The 27386-nt window shown below is 35.3% G+C and overlaps 3 protein-coding genes and 1 non-coding gene across 4 annotated transcripts; 1 reads left to right on the top strand and 3 right to left on the bottom strand.

The window, feature by feature from the left end:
- Positions 1-7146: 7146 nt before the first annotated feature.
- Positions 7147-9285, bottom strand: CBG19566 (the record flags this gene model as incomplete). Its single annotated transcript, XM_002646829.1, has 6 exons — positions 7147-7288; positions 7751-7826; positions 7873-8038; positions 8085-8223; positions 8751-8916; positions 8961-9285. The coding sequence occupies 6 exons, from the start codon at positions 9283-9285 to the stop codon at positions 7147-7149; spliced, it is 1014 nt and encodes a 337-aa protein (XP_002646875.1).
- Positions 9286-16120: 6835 nt separating this feature from the next.
- CBG28424 lies at positions 16121-16202 on the bottom strand. Its single transcript has one exon. It is a non-coding gene (tRNA).
- Positions 16203-18332: 2130 nt separating this feature from the next.
- On the top strand, positions 18333-19406 carry CBG19569 (the record flags this gene model as incomplete). The annotated part of the gene is made up of 3 exons (XM_002646830.1): positions 18333-18563; positions 18614-18722; positions 19288-19406. The coding sequence occupies 3 exons, from the start codon at positions 18333-18335 to the stop codon at positions 19404-19406; spliced, it is 459 nt and encodes a 152-aa protein (XP_002646876.1).
- An 848-nt stretch (positions 19407-20254) lies between these two features.
- On the bottom strand, positions 20255-22117 carry CBG19570 (the record flags this gene model as incomplete). Its single annotated transcript, XM_002646831.1, has 5 exons — positions 20255-20305; positions 20355-20489; positions 20539-20874; positions 21316-21726; positions 21770-22117. The coding sequence occupies 5 exons, from the start codon at positions 22115-22117 to the stop codon at positions 20255-20257; spliced, it is 1281 nt and encodes a 426-aa protein (XP_002646877.1).
- Between the last annotated feature and the right edge of the window lie 5269 nt (positions 22118-27386).

Raw genomic sequence — 27386 nt, 5'->3', positions numbered from 1 at the left:
ATCGGGAGGCGTCCGACCGTTCTGCTCTTGTCGCTTATCAATTTTGATCAATTCTCTTCAGCCGCGTGGCTTTCAGAATCCTTCTTCTTGCTTCTCCTACTCCACAAAAAAGTTCAAGGCATGAAAAGTGAAAGTTGATGTCCTCTGAAAATAGAAACACTCTTTAAATTAGAGAAAGAAGAAGAAGATAAAAATAAAGCCGCTTTCTGAGAATTCAAGAATCTTCAAAAGAAAAAAAACACTTGACAATTTGCAAAACAAGAGATTTATTGATGGGACGAATGGAAGGAGAGAATATTATGAATGTGAGATTTTCCGAATTTCAGATTTCCTGATTTCGAGATTCCATGAAAAAAAATTCCAGCTCAAGTATTCTGAATCCCACAACAAATTCAAATGTGCTTGAATCTCATAAAGAAGAAGCTAAAGTCAACCACAACATTTTGTAAAATGAAGTGAAAGAGTGTCCCGTCACTAAAAAAATGTTGTAAAATTGTTTTATCCTTGAAGGACCACTCAAAACGATTGTTCTTCTTTATAAACTTTGTAGTGGCGCGGCAAGAGTGAAAAAAAATAGACAGAGAGAGGACGGGAGACAGAGGGTGTTGTAAACAAAAGAAGAAGAGGAGGAACACTGAAAAGAAATAGAAATGAAGATGATGATGGGAGGGGAACCTCTTTGGCACTGTGCCAGGGGATAGTTAGGGCTGAAGCGGTCTGCCTCAGCCGGCCGCGGATTTTTGGGAATTAGAGTTAGAAGCTACAGTATGAGTTATCAAAAAGTTCTCAACTGATGAAATGTTTGTTGTGATTTTAAGACATTTAGTTTTCGTGAATGCTCTAATAGAGAACATTCTACCGTATTTGCCCACTTTATATGTGCACATTGTGCTAAGTTATCTCGGTCGACTGATAAAAATTAGTGATATTATGATGAATAATTCATTAGTTGAATAATTAATCAGTTTGATAGAGTAAATACGGTATACTTGCACTCTGATCTCGATTACCTCAATTCCTGTAAGAGATATCAAAAATATGTAAACTGATAAGGTTCAAATGAGATATCGAAGTTTCAAACAATATGAACAAGGTCCTGATATGCCGCGAAACCTGTAATAGTAGGTCCGTTTTTATTTATAACCAAATTTTCTCGTTTCCTATGAAAGATATCGAAAGTTAGTCAACTGATAGACTTTTGAAAATCGTAAATAATAAATATAGATTTACGTGACCCTTTAAGAAAAAATGAGGAGCGAAGCGACGAACCAGTGTAAAACAAGATCAAATCACACCAAAGGTGCACCAGCTTGCTGGTTTATCATAATATGAACAACATTATATCAGTTGTCAGATTTTTGAAATCTCTTATAGGAACCGAGATGATTAATCTCAAAGTGCACGTATAGGGTGAGCTTCTGTTAGAGCAAATACGGTACATGAAAAATATCAAACAATTTATACATTTTGACCTAGTTTGTGATAAGATTTGGTCTCTCTGTCAGTAAAATAATGGTCAATGCACAGTGAAAAAGAGGCGATATCACAAGAAACTCAAAAATATCAAACTCTTGACTCATGACCCCATAACACCAACTTTTTTTACAGAAAACCCCCACTATATAGGACACAAATTTTCGAAAGTGTAAAGGACTCTTTTTGCCTGTGTCAAATGTTTCTCTTCCGTCTCGTAATCTCTCTCACTAACACATATCACCGCCAATCAAAATATTTCGACTCTTTTTCCCGCGTTTTCCATCAGGCACACTCATAGAAACAACTGTTCGGAAACTGAATCTCTATCTCGTTTTCTCTCTCTCTCTCTCTCTCTCTCTCTCTCTCTCTCTCTCAACTGATATACATCCTCTAAATGTGTCATCAATCTTAAAAATGACGCTCACGTGTCAAAATATATATCGAGATTATTGGAAGTGGGGAAGCCGAAAAGATTTTGTCTTTTTGAAAGTTGGAAGAGGCAAAATCAGAAGCAAAGAATTTCTAGATGTCTCGGAAAAATGATAGATTGATATTGAAACGACGAGAGAGAGAGGAAAAGTGAGGGAGACGCAGAGATGTAAAGATTAATGATTCATTGATCTGGAATGTGAAAAAGAACTGATAGAGGGGGAGCACAGCTTAATGCATTTAAGAGAATGAAAAAAGTTAGAAGCTGGTATAGACAAGAACTGAGATAGAGTGTAACAGTACTGTATGAGTCAATGAAAAAGTCACCAAAAGTGACTGGTGGTGAACTCGCTCAAGGTAAGGTCTGCAACATTTGAAAACTGTGTACAGCTTTTGGGCTAGAGTCTAGTAGCTCATGAGCAACTTTGAGCGCAATTATCTCCGTTTCTATAAGAGATATCAAAAATGGGTCAACTGATAAAATGATGGTGACATTATCTTCCTTATATATAAAATGCTACACGCGTCTGTCTGTCCCGATGAGGATCTGTCGACTTTTGAAAAACTTGAAAAATAAAAATAGCTTGACGTGGCCCTTTAAGAAAAAATTAGGAGTGGAGCTGGTGATAAATAATTTATCAGTTGACAACTTTTTCATATCTTTAACAGAAATCGAGATAATTGAGTTAAAGGCTGACGGTTTGGGTGGGCTCCTGGCAAATGAAATAACTCCCTTCAAAATCACTATTTTTGATCGGTTCAATTAGTTATGAGGTTCTGGGGAAAACGAACTAATTCGGCTCATAGCATTCTTCAAGACCAACATTATTTGCTCATTTAAACACTGAAATGTAAAATTTGAATTCGTTAAAACGTGTTAGGTCCACAGGAAAACGGTTTCCAACAATCCTAAGTCACCGCCGTTTACCGAAAGTGCTTTAATTGAATGCCACACAACTTTGTGTGCAAATATCTCGGTTCTCATAAAAGTTATCAAAAATCTGTTCACTAATGAAATATTAGAGATAAAATGATAAACATTCTATTAGTTGACAATTTTTAATATCTTTGATAGGAACCGAGATAATTGAGCTCGAAGTGGACGTATAGGGCGGGCTTCTATTAGAGCGAGGTACTTGTATTTTGGCTTTTTGATCTCGGTTCTCATAAGAGATATTTATCAATAATTTATCAGTTGACAATTTTTCAATATATGCTACAAAAACCGAGATAATTGAGCTCCAAATTGATTTCCCCTTCAGCCAATAATACCTAAAGATTTTTAGTCCTAAACAATTTGTCAATCAACAAAAAACCCTCTATCATACATCATATGAAAACAAGATCCATCAAAAAATAGCAAAAAAAACTAGCCAGAGCGAGCCAGTGGGGCAAAAAGCGATCATAAAACGTCTCAAAAATGTGCATCAGTTCTCCTTCTCTATCCGTTTCTCTAACAAATCGATCAATCGAATGAATTGGAGACGAAAGGAAGAAAGAGAAAAAGGATAGGCCAGAAGGGATATAGGCAGAAGTTTCTGGACGGATGGGATGAATGGGAAGGAAAATGAAACTTGTGAGATAGAGAAAAAGATGAAGAGCCACTTTCGATGGTGACGGATTTCATAAATTAACAGGTTCTTTTTTGATCGATTTGGAAACTATAATATTTTCCATTCTAGCATTCTTAAGATCCGTTAAAATGCCGTATCTCTTTTTTCCGCCCAGACACCTCATGTTACTCATATCAGTTATCATTTTTCTCATAGTCAGCTTCAATGGCTTTTTGTGTTGTAATATGAGAGCCACTACACGTGACCTGAATTTCGAGGAGATTTTGTAGTTTTTTGGATTATTAGCTATTTTGAAGAGATACCACTTCAATTTCAATGCAAATTCTGGCGTTTTTGACATTTTTTTTTTGGTTACAAACAGCAAAACAGTTTGACAACAGTTCATTTTTTAAGTTATGTATAATCTGAGCTAATGGAAAATGGAAATTTTAAAAAATATCTGGAATACCTTTTCTAGGACTCAAAAATTGACTATTTTTAACTAAAAACAGTTAAAATTAGATACCTATTTCCGAAAAAAAAAAACCCATTGTAACCGTCAACTTTCAGCCCATATACCTCGGTTCCTGTTAAGGATATCAACAAGTGCTCAACTGACACAATGCCGCTGATGTCATGATAAGCATTTTATCAGTTGACATATTTTTGATATCTTTTACAAGACTTGACATAATCAAGCTCAAAGTTGACGGTTGGGGTGGGCTTCTAGGAAACCGGTATTTTTTCAAAACAAACTAGTTTCGAGATAATTGGTTCGAAAAGTGGTTATATGAATGCACTATTATGGAAGTTCAGGTTTAGAAAAATTGAAATTGTATGGAAAAATAACATCCAGTGAAAAACAGCATTTATTGAGAGTATTGAAAATTACAGTAACCGTAAAACATTCTAATAGAAAATCACCCAAACCGTCAACTTTAAAAGTTTAATTATCTCGATTCCTATGAAAGATATAAAAAATTGTCAACTGATAAGATATTTATCAAAAAATCACCAATATTTTATCAATTGATAGATTTTCGATATCTATCACAAAAATCGAGATAATTGAGCTCAAATTCAGCGGTTTGGTTGACGGTTTGGGAAACACGGTATCCTAGGTTTCGAGGAATAAAATGAACACACTGAAATTTAGAAATTCAGCCCCTCAGAGACTGATAAGCTCTTTTAAAAAGCGATATTTTCGGATTCATGAATTCTATATTTGCTCAAAAATTCTCGAGAAAAATCTCAAACCCCGCCCCTTTACCCTACGAAAAAAAAATCAAAAATTCATTCAAAAAATCGCCAAGAATATGTAGTCAGCACAAGAAAAGATAAATGATTTTCTATCGAATTTGTTCTTTCATTCTTCTTCTTCTTCTCCGGAGCAAAGGGTAATTGGCACAAAAAAACCGGAAAAATCGAGAGAAACAGCATGTGTTTCACTTTTTCTTTTGTTTCTAAACAGAATTTGTGTCCCTCAAAAAGTTTGCTGCTCACAGAAAAATAGATAAACTTTTTTACAACTCATCAGATGATGAAATTGCACTTTGGATCAGCTGGCTGAGTGATTTGGCTGATCAAAATTCCAAAAGTTCAATTTCAGAGAACTGCAAATATTCTAAAAACCCATTCTGGGAGGAGCCTAATTAAAACTCGTCATTTCCAACTACAAACTACAAAAAAGAGGACTAATTATAGAGCGAAATTGGAAGCTGTTTCCTCCTGATTCTTCTCTGAAAATGTTGGAGAAATAATGACAAAAACAAAACGACATAGAATTAGGGTGAACGGATTTCAAAGAAGAAGACGGAGGAGGCGCGAGAAAATTTAAAATTATATAAACAGATTTTATTTTTTGGGAAATGTCTGGTGTGGTCTAGATAGGGGAAGCCTTTTGTTATATTGTTTAGGTTTTTGGATATTTGGAGGGGCCAAAAAATGAAAATTTTTGAGATTTTGAGATTCTAGGATTCTGACATTTAGAAATTTAGAAATTCAGAGACTCAGTAATTCAGAAATTCAGTGATTCTAAATGAAAGATTCTGAGATTCTAAGATCCTAAGATTTTAATATTCTGAGATTCTGAGATTTTGAAAATCTAAACACTCAGAAATACTAGAATTCCGAAATCGCCAAAAATTAGAAGTATCTGGAAATCCAAAGTTTCGACATCTTTTTGGCGCTGGAATGACGGACCAAAGTGGTTTTTTCTGTATGCCTTTTTCAATAAAATTTAGCGGTCAATTTTATAAAAAAAACAGACGAAACTTCGGTCAAAAAAAGCTAGCAAAGATTAAGAACGTTTTTCACAAAACAACATCTGAAAAATTACTGAAACTTCAGAATCCTTTCAAGCGACAATTTGAGTTGATTCGTTTCAAAAGTTCAAACTTATTTTCTACAACATTCGCAAATACCAAACATATAATTTTCTGTCTGAACGGCTGAAAAAGCTGAAATTTGGAGCAATTTCGTTTCAAAAAGTTTGTCACATTCATCAAAAAAAATTCCACAAAAACGAAATCAAAAAGAACAATAAAACATCATCACAACCTCACGCTCCCTAAATCTCTTCCTATCCAATTATCTTTTTTTCAATTTCAAATAAATTTCACTCCATTATGACACATAACCTGTTTGACCTATTCAAACAGGAAAACCTCCGATTTCGAAAAAAAAATTCAAAAAAAATTGTCGAGTTTTTGAATTCCAGATTTCCGAATTGTGGATTTTTGAACTTTTTTACGAATTTAAAAAATGGATTTTAGAAAAAGGGGAGAAAAAGAGGCTGAATGAGACACGAAAAATATTTTTAATCAAAGAAAGTAGTGTCCTAGTTTTGAATATTTTATGAGCCATCTGTCTCCATTAGAACATGTCCTTCAGAATTCAAAATTCAGGGAAAAAATCAAAAAAAAAAAATTGAAAAGATGCAAAACAGTAAACGTAGTTTTTCCTTGTGTCTAAAAATTTTTCTCGCAATCAGAAGACTAGAAAAAAGAAAAAGAAAAAGAGAGAATTTTCAATTTTGTGCAAATCAAATCGGAACTTTTTTCTTTGTCTTTTGTCTTCTCTTTTTTTTCGTTTCGTTGAAATTTTTATCGAATTTTAGGGAGAAAGGGTTACTAGCTTTTTTGTTTTTTTTTGTGTTGCGATCTGAGAATTTCCGAATTTCAGAATTTTCATGATTTTTGTAGTTTCAGACTTTTAGAACTTCAGGATTTCAGAATCTCAGAATCCTCAGAATCTCAGAATCCTCAGAATCTCAGAATATCAGAATATCAGAATCTCAGAATCTAAGCATCTCAGAATCTCAGAATCTCAGAATCTCAGAATTTCAGAATCTCAGAATCTAAGCATCTCAGACTCTCAGGTCTTTTATGACTATCAAAATTCAGATTTTTCATGACTTCTGAAGCTTCAAAATCTAGGATTTTTTAGGTTTTCATGACCTTAAAAATTTTAGAAATTTCAGGATTTTAGATTTTGCAGAATCTGAGAATATCGAATTTTCAAGTGTTCAGTCTATAAATTTTTATTATCTAAATATGTCATTGAAAGAGTCTCAATGAGACTCACCAGTTTAAATATCTATCACACAGAAATAGGCAGAAAAAAGAGATCAAAATGATAAAGAGATCAAATGATCAAAAAAAAGAAACTACAGTAATCCAAGAAACAATTATCTAATGACATGAGAGCTGGTTGATTGTGACATTGCTCCTGACGTCTTCTGAATCATTTGAACGTCCAAAATGATTCTTTGTGCAGCCATTTTTGCTTGGTAATGGATCAGACGGCCCTTTCCGCCGGACACAATTATACTGAAAATTAAAAATGTGTACTTAAAACCATACTTGCAAAATCAGGGCCCGGCCCGGGTTTTCCAAATTTGAAATTTTTTTTTTGAAATTTCAGAAATTTTTTCAAATTTTTTTGTAGAAGAACTATTTTTTATGCGCACTCTTATCTTGAAAATTTTTTTTCTTGTCCATTTTTTTCTGTTAACCCCAAAAAATTTTTTGAAATACAGAAAAAATTTTTCCAAAAATCTGAAAATCCTGAAAACAGCCCGGCCCGGCCCGTTTCAAGTATGCTTAAAACCTGTAATAGAAGCCCCCCATTGTCAGGTTTGAGGCAATTTATCTAGGTTCCTGTAAAAGATATGAAAAAGTTGTCAACTGATAAAATGTTTATCATATAATCACCTAAGTTTCATCAATGAACACATTTTTGATAGCTTTCATAGGAATTCAGATAAATTGGTTGAAAGTTAAAATACTCACTGTCCGTCCGGATATGTGCAGACTTGAAGATTGTCAGCTTCCAGTGGCACGTCCTCGTTCCAAAAGGGTTTTAGGACTATAAATCAAAATTTTCAGAATATTTTAGAATCTTCTAGACTTACCATTGATCCCATCTTCCTCGATTTTCCAAAGCCTTATCTGTTTATCCGCTGAAACTGATACCAGCAATCGTTTGGCTCCATCCAGTTGCACCAATGACAAAGAAGTCACATTGCCTTCATGACCGCGAACCTCTTTGGACATTCTCGAGTTTCGAATGTCGTATGACTGTAATTTTAATTCATGAAATAATGATTACATTAATTAGTGGTACCGTAATTTCACACCCATCATGGTTAAACCCGTTGGAGCAGGAGAATAGTCGGTTAACGCCATCAAACTCGCAGTACATTTGGATGTGACGTTTTCGTGGGAATTCCATGACAACTGCCAGAGAGCGTGGGTCCCAGAGTCTGAAAAATAAAAAATTGGCAAAATTGAGCACTAAAAAAAATTTCTCCTGAATTTTCTCATTGCTCGAAAAGTTCAGTTTTTAGAAAAAAGGGAATTAAAAGAGGAATGTTCGAAATGAAATGCGGCAATCCGCAAATTCCAAAATTACCACGAAAAAACATTCCTTTCTCTTCAAAACCTAGAATCTCGGTTTGCTGGATTTCTATCGAAAAGCTGCCAACAACAAAATTAAAGCTCTAACTTTCTTTAGTATATCCTAAAATTTTCAGAGGAATTGAAAAGTGTTGAACTACCTTTATAGAGCATCCAAGATAACTACCGTACATATTTCCTCTACTTGAAGCCTACCCAGATCATCAACTTTGAGCTAAATTATCTCGGTTTTTATGAGAGACATCCTATACTTTTCAACTGATAAAAAAATATTGGTAATATTATGACAAATAATTTATCAATTCACACCTTTTTCAAATATTTCACAAGAATCGAGATAATTGGCAACCATTGTTTTTGCTGCCCATCTTACCTCACACTCTTATCCTCTGAAGTTTGAGCCACCAAATTGTTATTGCTATTGTATGCCATATGTGTCACCAAATTCCGATTCACCGTTTGCGACATGACACAATCCTTCTTCTCAATGTCCCAAAGTTTTACTGAACAATCTCGAGAGCCACTGATGAAATGGGTTTCTGGAAAAATCATATTTAAATAAACGTTAGTCTCTTAATCTTACCATCAATACTAACCAATCCCGTTGCTCCGAATTTATGCCCCTCTATCACAGAAACCGGATCATCTGGTTTGGTTCCTGTCAACATCCAATGTGTCAACGATCCATTTCTTCCGGCTGCGATAAATGAGTGATTGGCAACATAATTTCGATAGCAAATCTTGTTGACTTCAGTCCCATTTATCCATTTCGAGTAGATTTCTCCACTATCTGTGTTCGTGAGAACAACTCGCCCATCTTTTCCACCGGATAGTATCATTCCAGATCTGATCATGACCATTGTGTTGACTGTATCCGAATGACCAGCTTGACATTCTAATGGTTTCATGATGCGGCCATGGAATTTCGAGGTTTTTAGTCTGGAACTGATAGAATTTTGTTAGGTGGGTTTTTTTTGAAAAAAAAAGGTCTGAAATTGAATTTTAATTTTTTTAATAAAATCGGTTTTTAGAAAACTTAAAGTTTGAATAATGTTCAAGAAAAGAATGTCTAGAGAATTTTTTAAAAACACCAGCCTGTTTGTCGCGTCTCTGGAGCTTTTTGAACCATCAACTTTGAACCCAATTATCTCGATTCCTGTGAACGATATCAAATTTTTGTCAACTGATAAATTGTACGTCATATTATGATAAATAATTTATTAATTGACAACTTTTTGATATATATATCTTTTCCCGGTTCCACGACCCTAGCGAAGTCCCCAGTAGACCAAAAATTCTCAAATTTTCACAGATGATCAGAAATAGCAGCGAAATGTTGCCCGTTTATTTTTCATTTTGAAATTTTGTTTCTGACGTCATCTGGAGACGTTACTCCATTCCTACAGTGCACTCTTTAGAAAATTATTTTCACGTCACTTCCGTCCAACCCTTCTATTTTCTATTTTTTTTCTTTTTTTTTTCTTATCCACTCTATCTTATCTGATAAAAAGTTGATTTTGTGAAAATAATTTTTTAGTCTTAGTTTTGAAAGAAGAGAGAAAGAAAAAGTTCAGTAAACTTTAAAATTCTGGCTTTCTGAATCCCCTAACTTCTCAAAAACTGAATTTCGGAGATTCTGATTCACGAAATTTGATTATTTTTTTCGAAAATGCGAAATTTCTAACCATTCCGATGCTTCAAACATTTTGGTTTCACTCTGAAATTCTGAAATTCAGAAATTCGCAAAATTGGAAAAACGGGAACAAAATACCGAGATTTGAAACTTTGGAAATTTTGAAGTTTGGAAATCAGAGAATTCAAATGTCCAATGTTTCGGAAATCCAGAAGTATAAAAATTCAGATATTCGGAATATTACGAAATTAAAAAATTTGAAAGTTAGAACACTCGAAATTTTGAAAATCCAAAATCTCGAAAGCAAAAAAACCAGAAAAACCAGAAACTCAGAAGTTCCGAATATCAGAAAGCCCAAGTTCGGAATTTAGAAAATTCGGAAATTCATAAACTTTGTGAATCAAAAACTCAGAAATGTGTTTTAGAGAAAATTCTGAAAATCTGATTCGTGTTAAAATTTTTAATTTTGGGAATTTGTGAAGTAGAATCTCAGAAAGTCGGAAACACGGAAACTCGAAAATACGAAATTTCAGAAATTATGAGTTTTGAAATGAAGTATTTTAATAGAAAAATCGTTGAGTTCTAGAATCGCAGTTCCGAAAATTCAGGACTCCTGAATTTCGAAACTTCTGAAAAAATTATAAGTTGTCAAATTTCAAGATATTCGGGAATTCAGGAAAATTATTAGTTCTAAAAATTTAGAAATTTTGAACAGTTCATGTATCAACTAAAACACATTTCTGATCTACATTTCTGATTTATCTGTCCAAGCCCAAACTCAATCTGTTAAGGCTGTTGTAAGCGGGAGCCAGAAGGTTTAGCCCCGAAGGCGCATAAGCAGACTGTCACTCCAGTTTATGAAAGTTGACAACACAATCAACTAAAACTTCCTCTTCTGATTCTCTCCGATTTGGAGATTCAAACGTTTTTAGTGAAACCAGGAGATTGTAGCCGCCGACAGGCGGCGGAAATCAAATTTTCAACTATACAACAATAAAAAAACTACTAAAAAATAACAGCTCAATTCTCGAAAACATCCTGGTTGTCACTATAAAAAGATGCTCCAAAAAACCAAAAAACACATCAAAAATGACTATTTTCTTCTTCTACCTGCTACTCGGTACTCTAGCTTTGGCTGTGAGTTTTACTATGTTTTTTCTTCAAGCAATCATTTTTCTGAATTAATTTTTCAGGCAGCCCAATCAATTGTGGCACCTGAACCAAATCCGGGAAGAGACCTCGTGCAAGCAATATGCGAAATTGTCAGACAACTCAAAGAGATTATTCCCGAAGATAAAATTGGAAGTTTTTATAATGTAATATAGGAAATTTGAATACCATTTTCAAATAATCATCATTTTCAGATCTGCCCAGTGATTTACTACTGATATGTGATCAAAGATAATGATTGAAAGCATTGGACATAGTTTTTTAATTGGATTTCGGTTATAAATGTGAATAAATAAATTGGGATTGTATCGGAGTGATTTGTATCTTTTTTAAAAATTGCGGAATTTATAAAAACCGCAAGAAAATTAAAATTTCAGAAGCTTCTGAAAATTATTGAGTCACTGAAAAACCATTCAAGCTTCAATGAACACATTGAAATTTTTCTAAAAATTGCGTATTTTCTTTAAATTCATTATATTGAAAATTCTCAGAATTTAAACTGACATGATAATCTTCTAGAAATTAAAAAAAAAACAATTTTTTTCCGAAAATCATATACCGTATGTCAACTTTGAGCTCAATTATCTCATTTCTTGTAAAAGATATTTAAAGGTGGGGGGACATGAAAAAAATAATGTTCTCGAAATTCCGTTCAAAGATGCCCCTCTAGGAGTTGAACTTGTGAGGGCGATGATTGAGGGTGCGGCGCCGCTACCGACTGAGCCACGCGGGCAAAGAGAAAGCGCACGCCCGTTTGCATACATAAAGGCGAGGACGACAGCTGTACGCAGAGTAACATTTAGCCTTGTACACCGTGACGGTAGAATGCATACTCTAGCTACAAAAAAACTACGAAAAATCTCCTGTCCCCCCACCTTTAAAAATTTTGCTAACTCAAAAAATATTGCTGATATTTTGATAAATATTTTATCAGTTGACAAATTTTTTATATCTTGTATAAGAACCAAGATAACTCAGCTCAAAGTTCATGGTTTGGGTGGGCTTCTATTAGAGGAATACGGTAGCTTTTCTACTAAAAGTACTCATTTGAACTGCTTCTTATCTTTAAACCCCCACCCCATAAAAGTCCATTCCTTTAGCCAATAAATCACTAGGGGTATTTTTTCTGTTTCCTCCTCTTTTTTCTTTCTTTCCATTGTAATCCATTGGTAAAATGGGATCATAAAAAAATGGACACATTAGTTTTTCGTACTGGTGGCCTTCTTTTTTTTCTCTATTTGCTGCCAATTCTTATTGCTCATTTCAAATTATTCTTGGTTTTTTGAGATTTTTTTTTGGAATCTTCAGATTATAGATTTATTCTACAAATTTCTACAATCACAAAAAGTTCGACATTCCAGTTGATTCCAAAAAAGAATGATGATCTAGGAGGAACGGTGGAATGGAGATATAAAAAGTGGACGAATCTTATCTCTTATCAAGTTTTTATTTCTATTGATACGAGGAAAAAGGACATGGGTTCCGATTTTGGATTTTTTTGACCAATGAAGATTTATTTTGCTTCGTTTCTAGCGGAAGTAAATTTTATGGACATAATGTTTTGAGGAAACCCCCCCCCCCACACTGTCAAGTTTGAGCTCAATTAACTCGGTTAATATGAGAGAAATCAAAAATTTGTCAACTGATAAAAAATTACGGTTATTATGATAAGCAATTTATCAGTTAAACGTTTGTCGATATCTTTTGAAGGAGCCGAGATATGTAAGCTCAAAGTGCAAGTACCGTATTTTCACGACTAGGTCTATTACGCCCACTTTGAGCCTACATATCGCGCCTTTCAACTGTTGAGCCTTCCAACTGATAAACTGTCTATCATAATATCAGTGATGTTTTATCAGTTGACTATTTTTTAATATATCTGATAGGAACTGAGATAATTGAGCTCAAATGCACGTATTGGGTGGGCTGGTTATTTTCAGTTAAAAAAATTTTCTTTTTAGATCTTCTCAGAGTTTCTTCGTTGATGTAAATTGAACTTGTTTTCTACTTCTCAACTTCTCATATTTCTTCTTTTTCAAAATAAAACTAATTAATGCACTTTTTCTTCCTCTTCTTCTTTTTCCTAAATTCAGTTTTCCTTTTTCTCTGTATTCCCAAACCAACTGAAAAAAGAGTGCCGTTCCCATTCAATTTCCGCATCTTTTTCCTCTTTCAACCTCCAAAAAGGACATTTCTTTCTTATTTACGCTTTCCCATTCGCCTTTTTTCCTCACACCTCCCACATTTTTTCTCTCTTTTCGAACGAAATGAATGGAAAAAAAAGACACGGCCACTCGTATAAAATGACCGAGTGCAAAATGCAGATGTGAATGGAATGGGAGGGGGGATGGATGATGGTGACTGGCAGATAATGAATAGCAAAAAAAACGGAAAAGAAGGAGAAGAGTGAGTGTGGCGTAGTGAAGAGACGCAGACAGAGAAACGGCGCCCTGGTGAAAAGAAGGGGGAGGGGGAACGCGCGCCAATCGAGTGGTTTGAATATATTGGGAGAAAATGTTCGAATTCGATTCTTCAGATGTTTATGTTTGTTCTTCCTCTTCATCTGCTTTTTTTTCTAAACATTTCTAATTTTTTAAACTTGAATCTATAGCCTATAGCGAAGAAATATTTTCCTGGTTAACAGAAAAGTTAGAAAAGTTCCAATGTGTATTCAAAAATTGTTGAAAACAGCGATTTTCGGCCGTAATTAAGATTTTCAGTAAGTAGAAATCCACCTAATCAGCCATCTATTAAGACACCTTTTAGAAAACAACCTAACGCTTGCTCTTTGAGCTCAATTATCTCGGTTCATTCAGAAGATATCAAAAATCTGTCAACTGATAAAATATTGGTGATATTATGATACGTACTTTATTAGTTGAGCAATTTTAAATATCTCTAGTAGGAGCCAAGATAATTGAGCTTGAAGAGTTGTTACTGCTTTCAGGAAAAAATGTTTCTGATTTTTAAAGATTTTTGGTTTTTTTTTTCTGGCAGAGATGCAATAAACGTAAAATTTTAGGATTCTCTATTATACTCCTGAAACTTCTACACATTTCTAGCTGAAAACCACTTTTCTAGGATCACTAGACGACGAGATGTGGGCGTTTTAAGTTTTTGAGTGAGAGACGCAGACAACGAGACACTCTAACCATCTGCGTCTCTTCTTTAAAACTTCAGACACCTGTATCTCGACTCTCAATGGTCATAGAAACGTGATTCTTTTTTAGAAATGTGTAAAATTTTAAGAGCTTTCTGAAACTGTATGATTTATAAAAATTTGGACATTTCAAGTCAGGAAAAAAAAGTAGAACATCACATCATATCATTTTCTGTAAGTATAGTTCTGCCCCTTAAAGCCTCATAAAAAATACTCTGAAATTTCCACACCTTCTAGCTAAAAATCACTTCTCTAGGACTACTAGAAGCCGAGAGCCGAGATATGGACATTGTAAGCTTTTGAATGAGAGACGCAGACAACGGGACAGTCTAACTATCTGCGTCTCCCTCTTTAAAATTTCAAGCGCCTGTATCTCGGCTCTCAATATCCATAGAAACGTGATTCGTTTTTAGAAAAGTGGGAAATTTTGAGAACTTTCTGAAAGCGTAAATTTCCAGGAAAATTCAGCTTTCTTTAATCTCAAAAAAAAAAGAAAACTAACTTGTCGACGACTGCTTCATTGGGATCCAACGTTTGAATTGGTTGATAGTCGGCGGAGAATTTTCCTTTGACAATGTTCCACACTTTTCCCACTTTTTCCATTTTTAGTAGTCTGAAAATTTTATAGTTTGAGTTTCAAAGTGAAATATTGAATCACATAAAAATGACACTATGGGAAAATAGAGATTAAGTTGAACACTGTAAAACCTGCAATAGAAGGGCACTCTACTTTACGTCAATTTATCTCGGTTCCTGTCAAAGATACAAAAAAGTTGTCGACTAATAAATTGTTTATCATAATATCAAAAGTGTTTTGTTAGTTGACACATTTTAAATATCTTGCATAGAAACTGAGATAAACGAGCTTAAACTTTAAAGTCTGGGGCCCCCTTTTATTACAGGTTTTACGGCAAACCACATACTAATGAGACTATGGGAAAATGAGGTTTAAAAATAATACATTTTCCAAGAACCGTAAAATCTAGAGAAAAGTAAAAAATCTGAAAATCTAAAAGTGTTGAAATCTGTCAGAAATCTCAACATCATTTGACTTTCAAAGCGAAGGAAATATAATTTTTCTGCCGAAAAACATAAGAAATTTTCTGACAAGCAGGTGACGTATTCTAATTTGATTTTCCTGAGAAAGCTGAAAATTCAGGTGTGTGGGAAACTAGAAAATATTTTTTCTTGAAGAGAAACGCCCTTTTTTCTAGGCTAATTTTTCAAAAACTCTTCAAAAGACTTTAAAAAACCTAGTATACAAACAAGTTGTCTCAAAAAAAAGTAATCGTCTCTTTTCTTGAAGAAAAAAATTTTCCTCTTCTTCTTCTATGTCTCTTTTCGTGTCTTATTCTGGTTGTCAAGGAAACCGAAGCGACTAGATACTACTGTAGTTGTGAGAGACGCAGAGTATGCTACAAGTAATAGACGCAGAGACAGTTTTTAGAAGAATCCCAATGAAGTGAAATGAGAAAAGAGCACATACAAACAAGTTCTCTCTCTCTCTCTCTCTCTCTCTCTCTCTCTCTTTCTTTCTCTCTTTCTCTCTTTCTCTCTTTCTCTATATCTTCCTACCAAGCAGCATAAACACCTTGTTTGGAGTCGAGAAAAAGAGAAAAAACGGAAGAAGAAGAAAAAGAAAAAGCTCTCCATATCAATTCTCTCATTTTCTCTCTGACTTTTTATTCTAATTGAAAATTCATGTGAACTTTTTCTTCAAACTTTTAGGGGTGGTAGGAAAACAATGAAAGACATAGAAAAACCCCGTAAAAAAGAGAACTGAAGAGAGTGGGATTCGAACCCACGCCCCCGAAGGGACTGGTGCCTTAAACCAGCGCCTTGGACCGCTCGGCCATCTCTCCGCCGGTGGAACTAGGTGCGATAAGGCGTAGACATTAGGGCGCATGGGTAGAAGGGGAAATAGAGGTCAATGGGGAAATTGAAGAGGAAATATTTATTTTTGAGTGAAATTTTTTGAAAATTTTTTTTTGATTGAAATGGAAAAAGAGCTGAATAGTAAGGCTTCCTTGTAGTCAAAGTTCAAATGCTATAAGTGGAGGTGTTTGTTGTCCAAAATAATTTAAAATTTCCCCCAAAACATGAAACAACAAGCCAAAATTATTAAATTCCCAATATATAAATGCACATATAAATGAAGCTAATTATCGCGAAAAAAGTATACTAGATAGAGTCTATAGATAGAGTGAGTGCCACAAACGGAAATAAGACAATTTCTTGGTTTTTTTTTCTTTTTTTACGACGAGAAAAATTTAACAAGAACAGTTTCCAAGAAAAAGGATAAATAAAAATCGAGTTACTTTTTTTCGTAAGTGCGAAGATATTTTCAAGTGTTTCTCTCGACACAAATTTTGTGATTTCTTGAAATTTTTTTTTGAAAAAAAAAGGTTCAAAATGGTGGCCTAGAAACTTCGTTTTATTGGCAGAGAGACGTGGCCTAAAAACCGGTGGCCTAGAAACTCAAATCAGTCCGAATTCGGCCTATTTTCTAGGGGAACACTGAATTGATAATTACCGTAGTTTTGAAGTACTGATTTCTGATTACCAGGCAGATTTACTAGTATGTAGCAGGTGGAATTTTTCGACTTCATATGACGAAAATTATTTTTGTAAAGCTTTAGTTTTCTGCCGAGCGAGCTTTTGGTATAATGTGGTTTTTACCTCTTTTTTCTCAAATTCCAGCATCCAAAATTTGATGAAAAAATTTTCAGAAAGTTTTTGAAATTTCACACGTTTCGAAAAAAGAATCACATTTCTAGGACCACTGAGGGTTGAGATACAGGCGTTTGAAGTTTTAAGGAAGAGACGCAGACAGTTAGAGTGTCTCGTTGCCTGCGTCTCTCACTCGAAAAACTGAAAAAGGCCATGTCTCGGCTTCCAGTAATCCTAGAGAAGTGATTAAAAACTAGAAATGTAGAGAAATTTAAGAGCTTTTCTCATGAGGCTGTATTTTTTCATGAAGCCATGGTCTTAAAGATTTTAAGGAGCAGAACTCAAAAAATTTCCACAACTCATCAAATTCAAGTCGTAGAGTTAAAATTTTCAAAAAGCGTTTCCATCATGTCAACATGTACCCCGTGATTTCTATTCTGATCCTCTGTTTTGTCTCCCACACCTCTACATATTTTTGTTCCCAACATACCTATTCCCATTGACGTCAAGAACGCATTCACTCTACAAAAAACCTCTTTTCTGTTTCTTCTTCTAATCCATTCATACCGTAAAACCTCTAATAGAACGACCTTCTAATTCATCCATATTTATGAACCTTTCATTCACAGGTGGGATCCCAGATCCTTTTCTAAGCTAGCTTAAGCTCATCATTCCATTTTTGGCTCTTTTTCCAGTTTCCTCAAAATTAAAAATTTGAAACCCTCCTCGAATCCCGTAAATCCTCCTTTAACCGTCCATCCCCTCAAAGGATACGAGCACTCAATCAGATGAGTGACAGGAGACAGGAAAAAGACGTCCAGCCAGTGCCCCGTATTTAATTCTTTGGTTTTCGAAAAGAGACGTGCACTTTGGCTCGGATTCCGAGCTCTCTGTTGGCTCAGAAATTGAGATGTTGTCCTAGCATATCTATAAATCATTTAGTTGTAAAATTTGTACACATTTCTAGCTAAAAACCACTTCTCTAGGATTACTAGAAGCTGAGATTTAAGAAAGTTATAAGGTTTTGAAGCTAATCTCATGAACGTTGTAAAATTTTGGTGAGAGACGCAGACAACGAGACACTCTAATTATCTGCGTCTCTTCCTTAAAACTTCAAACACCTGTATCTCGGCTCTCAGTGGTTCTAGAAACTTGATTCTTTGCTAAAAATGTGTGAAATTTATTGAATTTCAGATACTGGATATCTGGAAAAAAGAGTTAACGATGTCTCGCTTTCTTTTTTTATTATAAGCTTGAATCGCTTTTTTACACTCTTCCGTATAATTAATGTTGAAGTTTTGTTATTCCAGATAATGCTGCAAATGAACAATTCCCTAAACAACAATGTCTCTGGCCAAGGACAGAACAAAAAAGAGGGGCCACCACCGGTGCACGTCCCTATCGAACCAGTTGGAATGAATGCTCAGGGTACGATGCACTTCAGTCAAGGCATCCTTCCATCTAGTTGTTGGCTAGTGGTTCCAGTGTCTCCAATTGCTCATTCACAAGTTCCAGTGCCACAAATTCAGGTCATGAATTCCGGTGATCATCAGGTTAGTTCAACTTATCCGAATCCTGATCAGCATTATGTTTTTGTTTCCAGAAAATCATCGACATTGCATTTGCCGATTTGGCGTTTACTACAAAAATGAAGTGTCAGAAAAAACCGAATAATGGAGATGGCTCAAAGGATATTATGAGCTTGTTGAAAGGTTTGAGTTTTTTTCTACTTATTAGTGGAAGTTAACTGGTCGGGAATCGCCGAGCGCCGACCGTCCGCCGACCGTCCGCCGATCGTTTGCCGACCGTCCACTGACCGTCCGCCGAACGTCTGCTGACAGTCTGTTGACCGTCAGCTGACCGTCCGCCAACCGTCCACCGACTGTCAGCCGACCGTCAGCCGATCGTCTGTCGACCGTCCGCCGACCGTCCGGCGACCGTTCGGCGACCGTCCACCGACTGTCAGCCGACCCTCCGCCGATCGTCCGCCGACCGTCCGCCGTCCGTCCGTCGACCCAGCCGACGGACAGCCAACTGAGCTGACTTATCAGTCGACGCGTAAACCATATCTGTGTATTAGAGCGTCAACATTCCAGAGTGTCGTGCGGTGTAAAATAAAATGTTGAGTACGGAAACACTCTCTGGCATGTTGACGAGCAAATTCAAGATTTCGGTCGGCTGTCGGTCGGCGGTTGCCGATTTTCGAACCACCAAAATAGAAGCCTTATTGTCCTGGACTACATAAACTAATCTATCTTTGAAAAATGGATTTTTCAGAACAATTCGATCGCGGCAACTACAATCGAACCCTGGCGATGCTCAACAACTCGGGAGCACCATCCTCAACTTCCACGTCGCCAGTTTCCATGTCACCACGAGCTTCCAATGATCGTTAAATATCTCTAATTATCACTTTTTTATCACTTCTTTCTTCATTTATTAGCTTCGATTTTCAATGACGTCAAAGCAACGGGAAAACGATCACAAATAGTAATTGTATGTTGATGAATGATAAAATGATGTACGAATGTTAAAAATCTTGAGACGGGAAATTTTGAAAAAGAAGTATTCTGAGGAAAGGGGAAGATAAAAAATGGGGGGGGGGGGGGGGGAAATCATGGGGAAAATTGGCAGAGGTACCATAAGTTTGGAATTAAATAACATTGTCGTAGAGGGGGTTTGAGATCAAAATCACATGAAATTTGGGATTTGTAAGAAAACAAAAAATACGGTAGGATTTGCACAATTGGAGACAATGTGCAGATAGGTAGAGAGAAAAAGAGATGAGAGAGAGAGAGAGAGAGAAGCTTTAAACCCTTGCAACTCTCTTCAAGTTCAATGTTTTCAATAATTCTAACTTAGAAAATGTAGATCTTGAAATGGGATACGATTTAATACAAACATAATAACCACGACTATTGACAAAATAAGGTAGAACAAATTTACAAAATTTTTGATTAATTCTGATCTGAAAACCACTATTCTAGCTTTTCTAGGACTCGAGATACAGCGATTTAAAGTATAACAGGTTAGCGAGGCAGTGTGTCTCGTTGTCTGCGTCTCTGGCCTTCTAAACTTTACGTGGGTGTATCTCGGCTCCCAAAACAGCTAGAACTTCCTAGTTTCTTGTAGAAGAAGCCCAAGAATCTAGTATTTTATGCCATTTTGTAGCTCTTTTCAAGATTCACATTTTTCTGTTAGAACTAATAACACCCGTTGATTTTTAAGCAGATTATAAGCTTTCTTATGGAGTCGGACCGGAAACTGCTGGTGAAGAAACGTATAGCTGTGCAACCTGTAAACTCGATTATAAATTTTCTTCCTCTATTATCAATGCAATTCACCTCATAACCATCATCTGGTGATTCAACGGAACCTTTTGCTGACAAAGAGTTTTTCGTCATTGCCATTCGTGTTTTAATCTGAGTTATCATTTGATATCCCAATATCAATGACTCCGCATTTTCTTTTTGTTTGAGCTGAAACTAAATTTTATAAAGAACACACTGATTTTCAATGAAGCCTTACATCTGGATCTGGACTCCAATATCTTGCAAACAGCATCACAATGTAAACCTTATATCTTGCATTTGTATCCGCTTTCTCTGCTGTATACTTCACCCATGAATTTATCAGTTTCTTGAATTCATCTCCAGTGAAACTCTCCAATTTTTTGATATTCGGATAGCGAAATATGAATCCTCCATTCACAAAATCTTTCTTACTCATATCGAACATAATATCTCTGGAAACCTTCGTGAAGCAGTCACGGTGAGCCTTCATTCTCAGAAGTTTGTCATAGATTATCGGCTTCTCATCGGATCCGAACTCGTTGCAGAATTTGCACGCCATGTGGTTTAGGGTCTGAAAAAATATTGGATTGTTGAAAGTTCCCTGAAGTCCTGAATCTAAAAAATTTAAAAACGAGAAAAGACCAGAATTACCTGAATTATCATTCACCGATTTTTTCAATGTTTTGTAAGATTGCGTAAAATCCTTAAAATTGACCTAGAAAACCCAAAAATTAGGCCATGACCTAGAAGATCCAAAAAATTGGGCCATGACCTAGAAAAGTCAATTAATTAAGCACAAAGTGCACGTTTAGGGTGGTGCTTACCGTAAGATTAGCCCACAGCACTTTCAGCTTGATTATCTCGGTTCTTTCAAGAGATATCAAAATTTTGTCAACTGATAAAATGTTTGTGATATTATGACAAACGTTTTATCAATAGACTTATTTTTGCTATCTCTCATAGGTATCGAGATATTTCAGCTCAAAAAAGTCCTCTCCCTCCCCCAACTCACCGGATGCGGCAAAATCTTGTCGACATATTTATTCACCACCTTCAATGGTGCCATCCATCCACTTCCAAAAGTCGCCATCATAGTCTCAGTGAACACATCCGCATGATTCTTCTCATGCAACGTAAACTCCAGATTCCTCAACGACCAAGCTTGCTGATAAAGGTGAACTGCACAAATAGGAATCGAAGGGATTACGGTACACGCGTGAGCCTGATCAACGTTCATTAGATTGGCAACGGCGGCTCCTGCGAACACAGCGAATGCTTTTTTGGACTCATAATCTTCGATAAATCGGGTTTCTGGTTTCTCATTGTCCTCGCCACATTGAATGCAGATGTAAATTCCATCGCGATCCTCTATCTCGAGATTTTTATACTCGTCACTGTAGTGTTCTCCAATGGTTGAGTGATTCTGAAAGTACAGTAATCTTCTGAATCTAATTTCGAAATGTTACCTCTTCATGAAAGTTGTAGATGAATCTTCTCAATGCAGTTTTCATAGAACCCTCTTTGATTTTCTCTTTCAGAATGTTCGAAGCCATGAGTTCCACCAATCTCAATCCCATTGAACTAACTTTCCCTTCATCATAATCCACGAGCCTCTTCAGTTTTCTAGTTGCCGAAAAAATATGCTCTGGACAATAACTGAATCCATGCCGGGCGGTTTTTTCAAACAACTCGTTGATGTTAAAATCTTGATGTAGTTGGAAAGAGGCCGCGGTCCAGAAAATCAAAATTTCAATGTCGTCTTCTGTTGTCCAAAGAATCTGCGGCCTCTTGTGACAAATGTCACATGGTGGCATTTCTGAAAAATTATTGGAAGAATGGGTTGTCACAATAAAGATTAAAAAGTTCCAGAACCGCCAGACATTTATAAAAATTTTTAGCCTCAAAAAGACGAAAAAATGATTTAATCAGAATAGTATAGTAGACAAAAATCTCGGCAATAAATTAAGAAATCAAATCACGAGTTGCCGTCAATGCTCTATTAGAAGATCACTCTTGGAGCTCAGTTATCTCGGTTGCCATGAAAGGTATCAAAAATCTGTCAACTGGTAAAATGTTTTTGATATTATGATAAAAATTTTATTGGTTGACAACATTCTAATATCTCTCATAATAACCGAGATAATTAAGCTCAAAATGAACGTAAAAGGTGAGCATCTATTAGAGCATTTACGTTGTTTTCTTTTTTTGTTCTATTTAATTCAGAGAAATATGAATTTTTTACCGGTTTTGTTTTGAATAAAAAATCACACAGTTATCCAAAAAATTATAAGATTCTATGAATTTTGTCTAGAAGAAGAAACAAAATTGGCAATAGTTTGGAGCACAATTTTTTCATTTGGCAGGATGCTCCCTCTTTTTTGTTAATGTTCTTAGTCACGGAACAGGGAGTTTATTCTGGTTTTTTTGACGAAATTATATGTCCTAGGAAAGCAAAGTTTCAAAAAATGACAAAGAGTTCGTCAATAACGTAGAAGATTGATGAGAAATTGTCGTGTTTAGAAGATCTAGGATTTCTAGACCATGGGAACAGTTTCAGAGTAAGAAGTTCGTTTTGCCTGAAAATTTCAGAAAATAAATAATACATTTAGTACATTGATTTTACTGTTAGCTCTTTAGCTTCGCTCCAATTTTGAAAACTTGTTAGAAAATCATTATTTTTTGAGGTTTCGAAGCTTACATCTGGATCGCTAATTTGTCAACATTGAGTATTCGTAAAACCTACAATAGACGGGCCCGAACTTTTATCTTTGAGCTCAATTATCTCAATTTCTGTAAAAAATATCAAAAATTTGTCAATTGATAAATTGTTTATCATAATATTGTTTATCATATATTTATATTGTTTATCATAATATACACCAATGTTTTATCAGTTGACAGATTTTTGATATCTTTCAAAGCAACCGAGATAATCGAGCTCAAATCGCTCACTACTTGTTAGCCATGCGGTCGGCGCCGTTGATTGCGCCACCACTATATTTGCACTGTGAGCTCAATTATCTCAATTCCTGTAAAACATATCAAAAATCTGTCAACTAATAAATTGTTTATCATAATATTACCAATGTTTTATTAGTTAACAAAATTTTGATATATTTCCCAGGGGCCGAGATGAATTGGATTAAAGTCGACCGTATGAAAATCGTTCTATTGCAGTTTTCACGATATTTTTCCACACCCCAAGTTGAACTTATTCTTCTAAAATTGTGCAGTTATACCGTATCTGTTGAATTTCAAAAATTTGGAGAAATAGTACTTTTTTAAAAATCCCTAAGAAAGTCGTAAGTCGTTAGGATAATGGGAGAATATTTTTCCCCAATTACACATAAATCGCCCCTATAAAATGAATTTGAATGGTTTTTCGGTATTACTGTAGTTCTTCGAAATCGCGCATGGTATTGAGTGGAAAGTTGAAATAGAAACTATGAAGGGAAATGAGAAAAGAAAAATGTGGGCGAATGGGAAATTGGTCATAAATTCTGGAGCCAAAAAAATAACTAATCAAGTCTGCCGAAACAACGAAAAAAAAATGGATCTCCATCTGTGTTTTGATTAACGTGATTTATAAAAGACTACGGTAGGTCTAGAACTTTTGAACATTATTAGTTGGATGTTTTGAAGGATGGCGTGCCTTGGGCGCTAATCCGTATTTTCAGTAATAGAAGATCACATGCATTTTGAGCTTAATTATCATGGTTACTATGAGAGATATTAAAATGTGTCAATTGAAAAAATACTGGTGATATTATGAAAAACATTTTATCAGTTTACCATTTTTTTTTTGATGTCATATGAACCAAGATATTTGAACTTGACAGTGTGGTGGGGCTTATTTTACAGGTTTTACGGTACACTTGATAAAACAACTGAAAATGCTCAAAACTGAAATTTTCAAGAGCAAAAATGAGCAATTTTTCATTTTTCAAAGCTCGAGCGAGTCTTGAAAGTAGGAAAAAGTGAAAATTCGGAGCCGATTCTCCGATGCTCGCCGCTGGGTCTCTATAGCTACATTATGTGTTACCAGGCGGCGGAGCCAGGCAACAATTTTGTGAATTTGAGAGGAAACCGAGCAAGAAAAAGGTTTTGGGGTTAGCATTCAAAATTGTGACTCACAGTTTACAAAAAAAATCAATTGAAAAAACGACAAAAATGTTCGAAATCTCTGCCTCAAGAAAAAGTGGAAGCGAGAGAAAAGAGAACACAGGGAGAAGGAAGGCAAATAAACAATTGAAACAATGATTTTTTGGGGCGGAAACCAACAGAGAGTATAAATTTATGTTACTGTATTTTTTTCCCTTTTTATCATTGAATTTTATCAGAATTTTGAGAAAATTTTTGTTGAAAAAAAAGGCGAGAAAATGAGAATTCAAACACACTGGGGACATTATTTGACTCACTAAATTTGCCTTCTTTTTTTTCTGATTCATTTGAAGAGTCAACGGACGGAAAAGGGGGGAAGAAAAACAGAATGAGAAAAGGGAAAGTGCAAGGAAGAATTTTTTAAAATTTGTAAAAACGACCACAATATTTTTAGCACTTTTGCGTAGAAAAACCTAGCGTTAACACTCTAATAGAACGCCACCCGGACCATTTACTTTGAGCTTATATATCTCACTTCTTTCGAAAGATATAAAAAAGTTGTCAACTAAAAAAAATGTTTATCATAATATCAGCAACATTTCATTAGTTTATTTCTTTTTGATATCTCTCACAGAAAATGAGTTACATAGGATCAAATTTGACGATTCGGGTGGCGTTCTATTAGAGTGTTTACGGCATTTGGAGAATTTTGAGATTTTGATATTTTGATTTCTAGGTTTTTGGGGTTTGTTTTGTGCATGATATCATGTAGATTCGCATAAAAATAAAGAAAAAATTCAAAAACATCCTAAAATGAGAAAAACGCACGGAAAAACACAATAGGGACGTGTCGGTGTTTTCTAGTCCCCGCGGCCGCGGCCAGAACGCTTTTTTCTGCTTTTTCGAGGTTTTTGTTAATTTTTCTTCTAGAATATTTCGAAAAACATTTGAAAATATGAAAAAAACACTGAAAATTAAGAAAAAATTCAAAAATGAAGTTCTCGCTCGCTGGCCGCGGCGGCGGGGGACTAGAAAACTGAGACTCGTCCATAAGGACCAAGGATTTATTTTTTCAAAATTTTTCTTCAGTTTTATGTGAATGTTATACATAATTTTCTGCACGAAATAGATCTTTTGAAAATCATTATTTCTTTTATGATTGATCTCAAAAACTACAAAAAATTATTTTTTGGATTTTAAAAGTTACTCTTATCAGCTGACCCCTATCAGCATCAGAAAAATACATACACATTTTTTTGAAGCTACAAAAAATTGAAATTATGTTTTTGAGTCCTTTTGATCATTTGTAGTTCGAAATTTTTAAAATGGGACTAAAGAAAATTTTCAGCTTAAAAATTTGAAATTTGAAATTTTTTGTGCTGAAAATTTCAGATAAGTTTTAGAAAACCTACCGAAGGGGAATGAGTTGAAAAGTAATAGATACCAAAAAAAATGTGTCCCAAGAGTGCAAATTTTCTCAGAATTCGAAGAAAAATATAATTTTGAAAACCCGCCAAAATATAAGACTACAAATTTCAGAATTTCGAGAATATTCTACTTCAAAAAAACTCAAAAAAAACTACATTCCCTATTGGATCTAGATTTTCGGAAGCTTTCAAAAATCGAAAATTTTCTAAAACCTGATTTTTTGAACTCCCGCCAAACTTTCTATTCCCCAAGGTCCTTGGGGGCCAGGGGTACCTACAAAAGTTCTCCAACCTAATACTGGTAATGGAACCTTCCAGACAAAAAAAATCCCAGTCCAGTTAATCAAGAAAGGCTCGACCTACCCCCTACACTGCTTCATTGGGGTCATAATATCTACTTTTTCCGCACTCTCTCTCTCTCTTTGTTTTTTTTGTTCTTCCCGTATATGTTCTTGCAGTCAAAGGAAAAGAAAACGAAGGAGAAGAAGAAGCACTCATTTTTATGTTCCTCTCCTCCTTCTTCTTCTTCTACAACACCCTCCCAACCGCTTATTTCTATTTCTTCTCCCCCTTTTTTCTCCTCTTCGTGTGTCCTTTTTCGCGGATTGTGGAGTCCTGGGTGGACCAAAGAAAACAAAAAAAGTAGGAACGGAGAGACCCTTTAAGGAAAAAGGGAATGACGGAAATTGAGAAATGACTAGGACTCCCTAGTCTAAGAGTCATTGAGTCTCTCTGCATGGGGAGAGAGAATTAGAACTTGATGAAGTGAGTTTTTGGGGTGGGGGTTTTCTTGGGTGTGGAGAGAGAAGATTGGTTTAGTCGAGTGTCAGAATAGCTTCTACAGTAGCCCAATGGGGGTAAGCTTTAAGCTCAATTTTTAAGCTCAATTATCTCGGCTCCTAGAATAGATATCAAAAAGCTGTAAACTGATAAAATGTTGGTGATATTATGACACACATTTTATCAGTTGTTAGATTTTTGCTATCTCTTACAGTAATTGGAATAATTCAGGTCAATGGGTAATCAAAGGAAATACGGTAATCGACCAAATTAAAACAATTTAGGCATGATACTTTTTGGTTCCCGATGTCAGGCTGTCAACCTTTGAAAAGCTTTAAAAAAAGAATAAAAATTGAAGTGACACTTTATGAAAAAACATGAGGAGCGGAGCGACTAACCAATAAAAATCAGATTAAATCGCGGAGAAGGTGCACCAGCTAGCTGCTACTAAAATAATAGAGAAATTCCTCAAAGTTCTGTTAAAAAGTTCAAAAATGCTTTTTCAAACTTCAATTGCGAGTATTTTCAGCGTTTTACGTCATCCATCCCCCTCCCGACGCCAGTTTATGTTTCCGCTGTTTCTACCATTTTGCGGTGTTTTCTGTTTCCCGTGATTTCCGATTATGTATGCTCCCGGATGTCTATTGCTAAATTGGGCCTTTAAAAAATGAAAAATTTTAAATCGAAACGAAAAAATATAAGAAAAAATTTGCGACACATTCTTTGAGCTCTCTTATCTCAGATCTCAAAAGAGTCCGATTTTAGAAAGATAGTA

The sequence above is a fragment of the Caenorhabditis briggsae genome, assembly GCF_000004555.2.
Source record: "Caenorhabditis briggsae complete genome, chrII, whole genome shotgun sequence".
Classification (NCBI taxonomy): Eukaryota; Metazoa; Nematoda; class Chromadorea; order Rhabditida; family Rhabditidae; genus Caenorhabditis; species Caenorhabditis briggsae.
The sequence above is the reverse complement of the archived record's forward strand: the minus strand, read 5'-3'. Positions and strand labels throughout refer to the sequence as shown.